We start from the raw sequence: 14,360 nt of genomic DNA on the forward strand, positions 1-14,360 counted from the left end.
ATAGGAGAAAAACCATCTCGGCATCCATCCACCTGCATCTCTTCCATTTCACACACGTCTACCCTCACCCCATCCACCTGCCACCCCACCAGAGATAGGGATCGTCTTGTCTTCACCAGCCTGCACGTCCAGCACATAATTTTACGTAACTTCCGCCATTTCCAATGGGGTCTCACCACCAAATGCATCTTTCCCTTCCCGCCACTTTCCACAGAGATCACTCCCTACATGACTCCTCTGTTCTTTTATCGCTTCCCACTGATCTCTCTCCTGGTACTTATCTTTGCAGGCAGAACAAGTGCCACACCTGCCCCTGCACCTCCTTCCTCACTAACATTAGTCCTTCCAGGTGAGGCGGCACTTCACCTGGGAGTCTGTTGGGGTCATCTACTATATCCGGTGCTCCTGGTATGGCCTCCTGTATATCGGTGAGGCTCGATGTGGATTGGGAGACCACTTCGCCGAGCACTTACGCTCCGCCCTCCAGAAAAAGCAGGATCTCTCATTGGCCACTCATTTCAATTCTACTTCCCATTTCCATTCTGACATGTCAGGTCGTGGCTCCTCTACTGCCACAATGAGGCTACACTCAGGTTGTAGGAGCAACACCTTATATTCCCACTGGGTAGCCTCCAACCTGATGGCATGAACACCATTTTCACAAACTTCCAGTATTTGCCCCCCCACTTCCCATTCTCCATTTCCCTTTCTCATCTTATCTCCTTACTTCCCCATCACCTCCCTCTAGTGCTCCTCCCTGTTCTCTTTCTTCTATGGCATTCTGTCCTCTCCAATCAGATTCCCCCTTCTCTAGCCCTTTATCTCTTTCACAAACTGGCTTCCCAGCTCTTTACTTCACCCCTCCCCTCTCCCAGTTTCACCTATCACTGACTACATTTGTACTCCCCACCTTCTTACTCTGATTTCATATCTTTATCCAGTCCTGATGAAGGGTCTTGGAATGTCAACTGTTTACTCTTTTCCAAGATGCTGCCTGGCCTGCCAAGTTATTACTTTGATTTCCAGTATCTGCAGATTTTCTCTTGTTTCTCACGTCAAACCCACTCAGAAAATCTTCTATATTTAAAGAAGGCCATCTTTCATTCTTCTGAACTTCAGTAAGTGTAATTTGTTCAATCTCACTTCATTCATCAACCCCTTCCTACATCTCAGGAACCAAACTCAAGAAACTTCTCTGCACTCTCTCAAAAGTAAGTACATCTTCCTTTTAAATATTTTTTTAAAAATGAGCACAGCACTTCACTCCAGGTGTTCTCACCAGCGCCCTGAAAGGTTAGATCTAAACTTACCCACTATTACACTTGATACAATTGCAACAAAGTCTCACATTCCACTAGCCCTCCAGATTACACAAAGCTGCACCCCAGCCGCTCGTGCTTCACACACAAGACATCCAAAAATGGTTGTATTACACATTTTGGAGTGAATTTAAATATTAATTCTATTTTAATTTTACCTTCCAAACTCCCTATGTTCCCCACATTATTGCTGGCTCAGCCTGTTGAATCTTCCTGCTGTTGTCCACTCATTAACAAGATCTTTGCACATTATCCCCTGGGTACTCCGGTTTATCCCAAAAATATGCAAAGTTGAGCTAATTAGTCACTGTAAATTGCCTTTGCTGTGTAGGTGAGTAGCAGTATCTTGTTGGTGGGGGTGGGGGGGAAGAATGGTGGTAGATGGGGAGTTGATAGGAACATGGAAAGAATAAAATGGGATTAGTGTAGTATTATGTAAATACATATTTGGATGACTGGTACCGTCTTAGTGGACAGAAAAGTACAGAGAATGACATGAACAAAATGTTTTACTCTCGACTTGGGCAAGTATGGGAGTTTGGTGCCGACAGGTGCTTCAAAGTCAGCCTAGAAAATTACACTACCTGATATTTTCGGGGGTTTAAGAAAAAAAAAATCCAAGTAGCATCAGAGGTCAGGAGAAACCTGATTTTTCAACCAGTATCACAGGTTCCTGGTGATTGTAGTTTCTATTTTAGTGATGAAAATAGAGGTATGAAATAAATGAGCAGATATTGGACAAGGAGGCAATTACATAGAAACATAGAAAACTTACAGCACAATACAGGCCCTTTGGCCCACAAAGTTGTGCCGAACATGTCCCTACCTTAGCAATTACTAGGGTTACCCATAGCCCTCTATTTTTTTAAGCTCCATGTATCTATCCAAAAGTCTCTTAAACAACCCTATCGTATCTGCCTCCACCACTATTGCCGGCAGCCCATTCCACGCACTCACCACTCTGTGCGTAAAAAACTTACCGCTGACATCCCCTCTGTACCTACAGTCAAGGGAATGGATGACAGATCAATAAATTAATATATTGGTCAAACTGTGGAGAAAATGGGCAACTGTCATGTCTTAGAGGAGAAGTGTGTTAGCAAAACATTAAAAAACTTTTTGGTGGTAATTCCACCAACCCAGACGTTAGCTAGAACTTTTACAAGGTAAATGGCATAGAAGGTGCAGAATTCTTGTAATGTGTTCAAAGTTTTTTTTTATTTTAAAGCATCCCAAATAGAAAAGTTACGGCATGGAATTTAGTTCTGAATGCTTTTTTTTATTTTTGCAGAATGTGATGTTACTGGCTTGAACAGCATTTATTATTCATCCCTAATTTTCCCTTCAATTATTTCAGTTAAGAGTCAACCACAGACAGGATAAGGATGAGAAATGTCCTTTGCTAAAGGACAGTTGAGAATCAGATACAGGTGGTGACAATCTAAGTTGCATGGTTACATAATGCATTTTATTTCGTATTTACTTAATTACTTGAATTTAATCCCCCAACTGCAAAACTCTACTTTCAAGAAAGGGAGAAGAGATGGCCCAGGCAATTATAGACCAGTGAGTCTTACTTTAGTGGTTGGTAAGTTGATGGAGAAGATCCTGAGAGGCAGGATTTATGAGCATTTGGAGAGGTATATTATGATTAGGAATAGTCAGCATGGCTTTGTCAAGGGCAGGTCGTGCCTTACGAGCCTGACTGCGTTTTTTGAGGATGTGACTAAACACATTGATGAAGGAAGAGCAGTAAATGTAGTGTATATGGATTTCAGCAAGGCATTTGATAAGGTACGCCATGCAAGGCTTATTGAGAAAGTAAGGAGGCGTGGGATCCAAGGGGACATTGTTTTGTGGATCCAGAAATGGCTTGCCCACAGAAGGCAAAGAGTGGTTGTAAATGGGTCATATTCTGCATGGAGGTCGGTGACCAGTGGTGTGCCTCGGGGATCTGTTCTGGGACCCTTACTCTTTGTGATTTTTGTAAATGACCTGGTTGAGGAAGTGGAGGGATAGGTTAGTTAATTTGCTGATGACACAAAGGTTGGGGGTGTTGTGGATAGTGTGGAGGGCTGTCAGAGGTTACAGCGGGACACTGATAAGGTGCAAGATTGGGCTGATAAGTGGCAGATGGAGTACAACCCAGATAACTGTGAGGAGGTTCATTTTGGTAGGTCAAATATGGTGGCAGAATATAGTATTAATAGCAAGACTCTTGGCAGTGTGGAGGATCAGAGGGATGTTGGGGTCTGAGGCTACAGGATACTCAAAGCTGCTATGCAGGTTGACTCTATGGTTAAGGTGGCATACAGTGCATTGGCTTTCATCAACAATGGGATTGAGTTTAAGGGCCAAGAGGTAATGCTACAGCTATATAGGACTCTGGTCAGACCTACTTGGAGTTACTGTGCTCAGTTCTGGTCACTTCACTACAGAAAGGATGTGGAAGCTATAGAAAGAGTGCAGAGGAGATTTACAAGGATGTTGCCTGGATTGGGGAGCATGCCTTATGAAAACAGGTTGAATGAACTCAGCCTTTTCTCCTTGGAGCGATGGAGGATGAGAGGTGACCTGATAGAGGTGTATAAGATGATGAGAGGCATTGATCGTGTGGATAGTCAGAGGCTTTTTCCCAGGGCTGAAATGGCTGCCACAAGAGGGCACAGGTTTAAGGTGCTGGGGAGTAGGTACAGAGGAGATGCCAGGGGTAAGTTTTTTACACAGAGAGTGGTGAGTGCGTGGAATGGGCTGCCGGCAACGGTGGTGGAGGTGGATACAATAGGGTCTTTTAAGAGACTTTTGGATAGGTACATGGAGCTTAGAAATATAGCGGGCTATGGGTAACCCTAGTAATTTCTAAGGTAGGGACATGTTCGGTACAACTTTGTGGGCCAAAGGGCCTGTATTGTGCTGTAGGTTTTCTATGTTTTCTATGTTTCTAAAACTGGGATTTTTGTCTCCAGGTCAGTATTTTAGTTTCCTGGAATACCAGTCTAGTAATATACCATTGTACTGCAGCACCACTTGTAAACTGGTTAAAGGAAAAGGGTGGAAGTGGAGAACATCTGAGGCAACAATCATAATTTCATAAGATTTAGGAGAGTTGTGGAACAGGAAAGACAAACCAGGAATAAAAGCTGTTAATCAGGAAAAAGATATTTTCGTTGGTTGAGATGACTTAGCAAAAGTGGGATCGAAACTGTCACTTTCAGTCAGTATCAGAGCAGTAAAAAGGTGAGTATTCAGAACAAGTAAATCCCCAAGACTGGAGCTAAACTTCCAAATGTACTCCATATGTCAAATGACAGAGTTGCACAAGAAAAAAAACAGCATATATATATATATATATATATATATATATATATATATATATATAATATATTCCAAATACTGAGTGCTCAATATTGCAGAAAACCAAGTGCAATGGTGAAACTAAGAAAGGAGATAGAAAAGTGAGAGGAAAAAGTAATGGTAGATAAAGAAGGGACTTAAGATGTTCTGTGAAAGGACAGAGGACAACAAAGCATAGGGCCCATTAGAAATCAAACGATATAATGAACGTGGAGACACATTCTAAATGATTCAAAACTACTGACACATTAGGACACATTCAAACTAAATTATTGGTTTGCATCTAATTTCATGGAAGAGGAAGCTGATATAAACAATGTAATTGAATAATAATAAAAACCTATTTACTACAAGTCAAGTCAACTTTATTGTCATTTAAGTATATACACGTATACCATCAAACCAGTCAACGTTTCTCCGGACCAAGGCGTAAAGCAGAGCAGTACACACAACACCTTAGAATTGAATCTACTTTCTAATTTACTAATTTACTAATTGAAACTAAATTCATTACTTAGCCTAATAGGTTAGATTTACCACAGTACATAATTATCTATTTAAATGTTTATTTTGCTTTTATGTCATCTCAATGTGTACTTAAGAATGTATAAATAATTGTAGTTTTATACATATAAAAAAATGGAAAAGGTTATATGTGTGAAAAAAGTACATGATAATTGTGAACTCCTTATCCAAATAAAAATAAAATTAAAAAAAAAGAATTGAATCTACAAGTGCAGAGAAAAACAGAGTACAGTACAAAAATTAAATATTGTAAGTACAGTGCAAATTATCTGTGACATTATGAATGCGATGCAGCAGGGAGTTCAGAATCCCAATGGCCTGGGGGAAGAAACTGTTTCCCATCCTGATAATTCTTGCCTTTATGCATTGAAGTCTCCTGCCTGATGGTAGAAAGTCAAAAAGGATACTGGATGGATGGGTGGCATCTTTGATAGTACTAAGGATCCTGAATATGCAGCGCTCCTGATAAATGTCCCCATTGGATGGGAGGGAGACCCCTATGATCCTCTTGGCTGTTTTCACAGTCCAATGCTCTGCTGCTCCCATACTAGAAGGAGAGGCAGTTTGTCAGGACACTCACAATGGTGCTGCTGTAAAATACAGTTAAGCTGGGGAGGGGGGGAGCCTCACTTGCCTCAACCTACTCATTGTGGAGGTGCTGCTGTGTCTTCTTATTCAAGGAGGTGATATTGAGGGATTAAGTGAGGTCATTAATGATGTGAACTCCCAAGAGCTCGGTGCAATTAACTTTCTCTACAGAGCAGCCATCTATGCACAGGGGGCATGACTCATCTGCACCTTCTTAAAGTCCACAATCATTTCCTTGGTCTTCACCACGTTCAGACTTGTGTTGTTGTTTTCACACCAGTCCACCAGCTGCTCCACTTCCTCTCTGTACTCTGACTCATTATCGTTGCTGATGAGGCCAACCACTGTTGTGTCATCTACAAACTTGGTGATACGGTTTGAGCTTAATCCTGCGACACAGTCATGTATCAGTAATGTGAACAGCAATGACTGAGCACGCAGCCCTGGGGAGCACTAGTGCTCAGTGTAATGGGACCTGAGATGTTGCTATCCAGACGGACTGATGTGTGGCCTTTCTGTTAAGAAGTCCAGTATCCAGTTACAGAGGGAGGTGTTGAGACCCAGCAAGGATGGTTTCCCCACTAGCTTCTGGGCTATGATTATGTTAAATACTGAAATGAAGTCTATAAAAAGCAGCCTGGCATATGAGAGCTCATTTTCCAGGTGGGACAGAACAGAGTGGAAGGCAGAGGCTATGGTATCATCTGTAGATTGACTCAAGCGATAAGTGATCTGGAAAGGGTCCAGTATAGCCAGGAGAAAGGCTTTAATGTGGCCCATGATAAGCCGCTCAAAGCATTTCATAATCGTTGATGTTAATGCCGTAGGATGATAGTCATTTAGACAGGTTACTATCACCTTCTTTGGCACTGGAATGATGGTTGCCACCTAGAAAACCAAGGGGACAATGGACTGTTCCAGAGAGATGTTGAACATATCAGTCAGCACCTCCGTTAGCTAGGCTGCACAGTCTTTCAAAACCCGACCTGGTATGTTATCGAGCACCACAACTTTGCAAGGATTGACTCTTTGAACGTTCTCTAATTCGTGTTTTCAAAGCAGTCCTGCAATGCTGAGATTGCCCCCTTGGGCCAGGTTTTCACCACCTTTAGAACTGCTTTGGCCCGTTTGATCAGTGGTTTGTATGCTGGAATTAATAACAGGTAAGTGATCTGAGAGCCCAATGTGGGGTTGGGGAACGGCTTTGTGTGCACCTGGTATATTAATGTAAACCACGTCAAGTGCATTTCCACCTCTGGTAGCAGAACCAACATGCTGGTGGAATTTAGGAAGGACTGTTTTTAGGTTTCCAGCAACAATGAAGATAACAGCGGGGTGTTTGGTTTGAAAGCCACTGAGGGTGCTGTACAGCTCACACAGTGCTTTGCCAGCATTAGAAGTGGGGGGGGGGGGGAGAGGAGGGATATATACAGCAACACAATTGTAGTGAACTCCCTTGGCATATAAAAAGGTTTGCACTTCACTAGAATGAACTGCTAACGTGTCCGTACACCAGTTAGTTCTTATTTATGTAAATACAGATGCCAGATCTCAGGTCTTGCCTGAGATCGCTGGATTCCTGTCAGCCCGAAACAAGCTGAAACGCTCCAGCTGGATGGCTAGTCCAGGATGGTGCCCTGTAGCCACGTTTATGTGAGAATGAGTGCACAGTTGTTCTTCATTTCTCACTTGTTCAGTCTCAGGTGCAGGTAGTCCAGTTGATTTTCAATTCAATGAAGATTTGCCAGTAAGAATGACAGGAGAGCCGGCCTGAAGGGCTTCCATTTGATTCTCTCCTGAAATCCCAGCACGCTTCCTCCTCTTTTGCTTCCCTGCGCACTGCTGTCGACGGCGTCTCCCGTGGATGGCAATAGCAGGCAATGGAGTGAGCAATAAGCCCGAGCTGTAGAGCTCCTCTGTAGTCCAACAGCTCACTAGTGAGGTGGAATTGCTGTCCACAGTATTTTTAATAGCCAGCAGTGTTTTCCAATCAAAACAAAGACATACAGGACATGGACGAAGTATTACACTGGAGATGGAGTGGCGTCTGAATGCACCACCATCTTAAGCCATTGTGCCAAACAACAAACTTAGTGCTTCAGCATTTTGAGGAGTGGATAAGCAATCTAGTTTAAATACAGTATGTCCCAGGTCCCATTAAAAAAAATGCTAAGAATTAAAAATACAAGTTCCAATCATCATTTTCTTAATTGTTTATAGCTACAGGCATGGTGCCAAAGGACTAGAAGACTGCTAATATGCCGATCCTATTTCATTAGGGAAAAAAGGATAAACCAAGTAGCCATTGAACTGTGACCGGCAAATTACTCAAAAAAATCCAAGGGACAATATAAACCAGCATTCTGTAAGGCACAGCATAATCAAGAATGATCAGCCTAGGTACTTAAAGCAGTGGTCCCCAACCACCGGGCCGTGGACCGGTACCAGGCCGCAAAGCATGTGCTACCAGGCCGTGAGGAAACGGTATGATTTGGCGATATGAAATGATATGAGTCAGCTGCACCTTTCCTCATTCCCTGTCATGCCCACTGTTGAACTTGAACGCACGCGAGGTCATCAGTGACCCAAGATGCAAATGACCCAAGACGTGCAAAGGAATGGGTCCGTGACCCATTTGTGAATGTTTCCGGTGAATCATTCACATCAGCGTGGGAAAAAGATCAATTCCTCGAGCTTGCAAATGACGGTGGGCTGAAAAGTATGGCTGACATGACGTCTCTGCCGGCATTCTGGATCAAAGTCAAGGCTGAATATCCTGAGATAGCCACAAAAGCACTGAAAACGTTACTTCCATTTCCAACATCATATCGCTGCGAAGCGGAGTTTTCTGCAATGAATGCAACGAAAACTAAATTGCAGAACAGACGGGACATAAAGAACCCCCTTCGAGTATCGCTGTCTCCCATCACCCCTCGATAGGACCGTGTTGTTGCAGGAAAACAAGCCCAGGGCTCCCACTGATTCAGCGATATTGGTGTGTTGCAATGATTTTATATGTTCGTACAGGGAAAATATGCGCTGTGTGTTTAATATCCAAACGTTACTTAAAATGTTATGATGCCATTGACTTATAAGTGACTTATAATTCAGTGGTCCCCAACCTCCGGGCCACAAAGAATGCAGGGGTGCAGCGGTGGCCGGAACTCACCCAGCACATCTTTAAGAAAAAAGCCGAAATAAACAGGAACTTTGATTAGGTGCCACCCGGCATGTAAATGTCGCAGAGGTGATTGCTGATTGTGTCGCCTCTGATCTGGGCCGACATTTACGTGTCGGGCAGCACCTAATCAATTAGCTTGTTTATTTTGGCTTTTTTCTTAAAGATGTGCTGGGTGCGTTCCGGCTACCGCTGTACCGCTGCATTCTTCGCGGCAATGAATCGGTCCGCGGCCCGGAGGTTTGGGACCACTGTTATAATTGACTTATCACTATATTCATGCGAGGAAAATATGCGCTGTGTGTTTAATATTAAATTTGTTAGATAAACCGCTTTAAAAACGAAATTGAGTATATTAGCCACTTATTAGTGACTTCTAGTTGACTTACCACCTATATTCCGGTCGTGATTAACACCCCCCAACCCCCCACCCCCCCCGGGTCAGCCGGTCCACAGAGTATTGTCAATATTAAACCGGTCCGCGGTGCAAAACTGGTTGGGGACCCTTGCTTAAAGGAAAGGTGCATGTCTGACTGATGACTTGGTTTTTTGAGAAAGTATAGTATGATGAAGGTGATGCAGTTCCCATATGACAAACTGATAAGGAAAGTTTAAAGCCATAAAATCCCAAGTAAAAGGGCAAGTTGGATCAAAACTGGCTCAAAGTCTGCCTTCTGTGCTGTAAAGTGCTAAGCCCTTTTCTCAGCACTCTCCTTGTATTTCAGCTCCAGGCTACACATGCCTGCATGATTCAACATGGGTCCTAAAGTACACATGCTTAATACTCACAGCTGATGAAATATCAGAAATGTCCATGTGAAATTTGCTTGGAGAGTGTTTGAGCTTTTCGGGTATATCTATCTGTATGAAGCAGAAGAATACAGTAGGTTAGTCACACACAAAACCTAAACTGGGACAGAGGAGAAGGCGGCAATTTGGGAACACAGAACATAGAACATAGAATAGTACAGCACATTACAGGCCCTTCAGCCCACAATGTTGTGCCGACCCTCAAACCCTGCCTCCCACATAACCCCCCACATTAAATTCCTCCATATACCTGTCTAGTAGTCTCTTAAATTTCACGAGTGTATCTGCCTCCACCACTGACTCAGGCAGTGCATTCCACGCACCAACAACCCTCTGAGTAAAAAATCTTCCTCTAATATCCCCCTTGAACTTCCCACCCCTTACCTTAAAGCCATGTACTCTTGTATTGAGCAGTGGTGCCCTGGGGAAGAAGTGCTGGCTATCCACTCTATCTATTCCTCTTATTATCTTGTACACCTCTATCATGTCTCCTCTCATCCTCCTTCTCCCAAAGAGTAAAGCCCTAGCTCCCTTAATCTCTGATCATAATGCATACTCTCTAAACCAGGCAGCATCCTGGTAAATTTCCTCTGTACCTTTTCCAATGCTTCCACATCCTTCCTATAGTGAGGTGACCAGAACTGGGCATAGTACTCTCCAAGTGTGGCCTAACCAGAGTTTTAGAGAGCTGCATCATTACATCGCGACTCTTAAACTCAATCCCTCGACTTATGAAAGCTAACACCCCATAAGCTTTCTTAACTACCCTATCTACCTGTGAGGCAACTTTCAGGGATCTGTGGACATGTACCCCCAGATCCCTCTGCTCCTCCACACTACCAAGTATCCTGCCATTTACTTTGTACTCTGCCTTGGAGTTTATCCTTCCAAAGTGTACCGCCTCACACTTCTCCGGGTTGAACTCCATCTGTCACTTCTCAGCCCACTTCTGCATCCTATCAATGTCTCTCTGCAATCTTCGACAATCCTCTACACTATCTACAACACCACCAACCTTTGTGCTGTCTGCAAACTTGCCAACCCACCCTTCTATCCCCACATCCAGGTTATCAATAAAAATCACGAAAAGTAGAGGTCCCAGAACAGATCCTTGTGGGACACCACTAGTCACAATCCTCCAATCTGAATGTACTCCCTCCACCACGACCCCCTGCCTTCTGCAGGCAAGCCAATTCTGAATCCACCTGGCCAAACTTCCCTGGATCCCATGCCTTCTGACTTTCTGAATAAGCCTACCTTGTGGAACCTTGTCAAATGTCTTACTAAAATCCATGTAGATCACATCCACTGCACTACCCTCATCTATATGCCTGGTCACCTCCTCAAAGAACTCTATCAGGCTTGTTAGACACGATCTGCCCTTCACAACGCCATGCTGGCTGTCCCTGATCAGACCATGATTCTCTAAATGCCCAGAGAGCCTATCTCTAAGAATCTTTTCCAACAGCTTTCCCACCACAGACGTAAGGCTCACTGGTCTATAATTACCCGGACTATCCCTACTACCATTTTTGAACAAGGGGACAACATTTGCCTCCCTCCAATCCTCCGGTACCATTCCCGTGGACAACGAGGACATAAAGATCCTAGCCAGAGGCTCAGCAATCTCTTCTCTCGCCTCGTGGAGCAGCCTGGGGAATATTCCGTCAGGCCCCGGGGACTTATCCATCCTCATGTATTTTACCAACTCCAACACCTTCTCTCCCTTACTACCAACATGCTCCAGAACATCAACATGGTAGGGAATCCAAAAGGTTTCTGGATATCAGCAACCCACCTGAAATGGCCAACATTTTACCCTCTGAAATGCAAACCATGTAATCTGCCAGGAAATTAGGCTCAAGTTGATTAACAGTTTTTCAGCTACAGTTTAAGCTATTAATTATAATAGATAATAGAATACTTAAAACAATGCTAACTAGAAACATAAATTGGAATTTTAAATGTAAAGTTTGATATAGACCTTGCTTGTGAAACCTCAATGGACAATTGGGGTGCAATTAAGAAACATACAGCACAGAAATGGGCCCTTTTAGCCAACCTCCTTCATGCCTATTCACACCAATCCTATTTCCCTATATTCCTCTTGCCAAGTGCCTGCCCAAAAGTCTTTTTTAGCTGTTGTAATTGTATCTACCATTCCTCAGAATTAATCACAGGAATTCCGCTCCATCTTGTTTTAAGCTAGTGTAACAACAGATGACTGTGCATCATGAAGTCGGCTACTGTTCATAGTAGCACATGGCTAATTGTAAGAGCCAAAGTTTTAATTAGACATGCAAGCTTTTGAAAAGAAGTGCCCCAAACGAATTAGCTAGAGAAGGTCTGTGTTGAGAAGGAAGTACATGTCAGTGTAAATTTGCTCAAAGTCAACTACATGAGATGAGCTGGTTCGAACCAACAGACATATGTTAACATGTTACACCTTTCACTTTATTCTAGGTCCAGGTGGCCAGAAGGAAAAATTAATGTATAAAATCACATTTATTGCATACTATTCAAAATGTAATAAAAAAATATTTACCCGAAATATCCACATTAACCTTATGTGCTGACAGGGACTGATTAGTAACAGAGGAAACTAAGTGAAAATATTTGCCAACCCTTCTGCTTGTCTCGCTTGGCAACGATTCATCAGTGTGGCACATGCTTATGTTTGTGTAATTGAGTGTAACTGATTGGCAGACTGGTCAGTTAAGTTATAATCAACAGTAACCTACAAGAAGTTTAATAGATTTCTGTTTAACCAGTTTATATTTAAGGGGTGGTTAGTGACTAATGCAGCAAGTGCACATGAAAACACAGCTGAGCTGGTGTTCACTGACTGGGTTCACAGTTGGAAACAGAAACTGGTTGTGATTGTGAGCCTAACAAACCACAACCCACCATGATGCCTACAGAAAAGAAATAGTAGATTGGAAATAAATGAAATCAGAATGCTTTGTTACAAGAGGCAGCCATTAACCCAACGTATCACTGCCAAATCTGAAATACCCTTATCTTTTCCTGTTCAATATTTATGCATAACCCTTATAAAAGCTGCTGTCAATTCCACCTCTCACTGTTTTTCAAATGACAGTTCCTTAACATGAAAAATATCTAATCTTTTTTGCTACTTTGTTGAGAATTTTACATACAAATCTAGTTACTGACCTTGCAACTGACGAAAATAGTTTTATCCCATTTCCCTTCTCAAGAAAAAGCCTGTATATAGCAGCAACATATTAACCAGCCAGACTGGAGATAAGGCAATTCCTAACATCAAGCTTGGCAATCACACTGCTATAAAATGGCAGATCAATTTTACGTATATATTATATGCAATCATTCCCCACTTGTTGCATTTTTCTGGACAAAATGTTCTGCATTTAATGGGAGATACATTTTCTCAACAAGTTTCCAACTTCCTTCAGAGAAAAAAAACTTTCCTTCCAGAATAACAGAGTGTTTGCTGCAAGTCATACATCTAACTCATTAACTGATACAGAATTGTTAATACAAAGCGACCACAGAAAACACAATTAAAACAATGATTTCCCTCAGGTTCCAGTGAAGCATCCCTGAACCATTTGTTCCTCTACAATGAAAACCAAGTTTCATCTTAACAAATCTCTTTGAGTTCTTCATGACCTTGAGATATTTCACAAAACAAGGCGCTGAAGACTACTGGTGAAATTCTAGTGAACAAACAATCTTTATGTTTAATTCACTGCCTCGTTTAAGAGAACTAGAATCTCAAATATTATTTTCATTAGTAGAAAACAAATGGCAGTATTAACTAAGCCAAGCCCCATTTGTAGATGGAAATATACAATCAACACTTCAGGTCAAGAAACCTTCACGCAATCCTACTTTAAAGATTTCAACACCACAACTCATTTTGCTATCTTTACAATTTAGTCCATATTTTTCCTCCAAGATGTGACATTCAGCATCTTTTCATCTTAAAAGTGATCTAGCTAACAGCGATTCAACCTACAAACCTCACCTCACAATTTGCTTACAATCCCCTTCAGAAGAAAGCACATATTCAGCTGTGTGGAAGTGCCGTGGGAAATTGGACAAAGTTGAAGAAGTAAAGAAGCAGCTATAATGAGGTATTATTGCCCTAAGTTGGCCACAGACGTGTCAAGCATAGAAGGTCATGACAGAGTCTGGACTGCCCATTGAAAGAGCTGCTACTGTCTTGCTAGAACGTATATCTACTCTATGCTATTCTGTTACTCTACAAAACATAGTACAAAGAGATGTCTTTATTTTATTACTGGACAAGTGCAATACACTCAAGAGTAACGTGGATCACCAACTTCCATCATCAAGAAAGTAGCAATAAGCTGCCTTCCTCAGCTGCTGCAGCCCATTTCGTGAAGGCACTCTCATAGTGTTGCCGAATGAGGAGGTTCAACTGTCTAACTTGTGGTTTAAAGGAGATCTTAGAGGTACATTCCAATACAGCACTTACACTTGTACTCCTGAGTAGTTCAGGGCATAAGTTTGTAAGGTGCTTTCAGAAAAGCTTTGACGAGTGTATTCTGTGAATGATACTGGAAGTTGTTCAACATCAG

General features: G+C 42.4%; 1 protein-coding gene across 10 annotated transcripts in view; it reads right to left on the minus strand.

Annotated features, from left to right (window-relative positions):
- The window catches only part of pacs2 (phosphofurin acidic cluster sorting protein 2), a 301,158-nt gene that overhangs the window by 84,449 nt on the left and 202,349 nt on the right, over positions 1-14,360 (minus strand). For all 10 annotated transcript variants that reach the window (XM_063052632.1, XM_063052615.1, XM_063052597.1 and 7 more), the window contains exon 11: positions 9,754-9,825. In XM_063052632.1, coding sequence (XP_062908702.1) covers positions 9,754-9,825 — 72 coding nt within the window. The remainder of the gene's footprint in view (positions 1-9,753; positions 9,826-14,360) is intronic.

The sequence above is a fragment of the Mobula hypostoma genome, chromosome 1, assembly GCF_963921235.1.
Source record: "Mobula hypostoma chromosome 1, sMobHyp1.1, whole genome shotgun sequence".
In the NCBI taxonomy this organism is placed as follows: Eukaryota; Metazoa; Chordata; class Chondrichthyes; order Myliobatiformes; family Myliobatidae; genus Mobula; species Mobula hypostoma.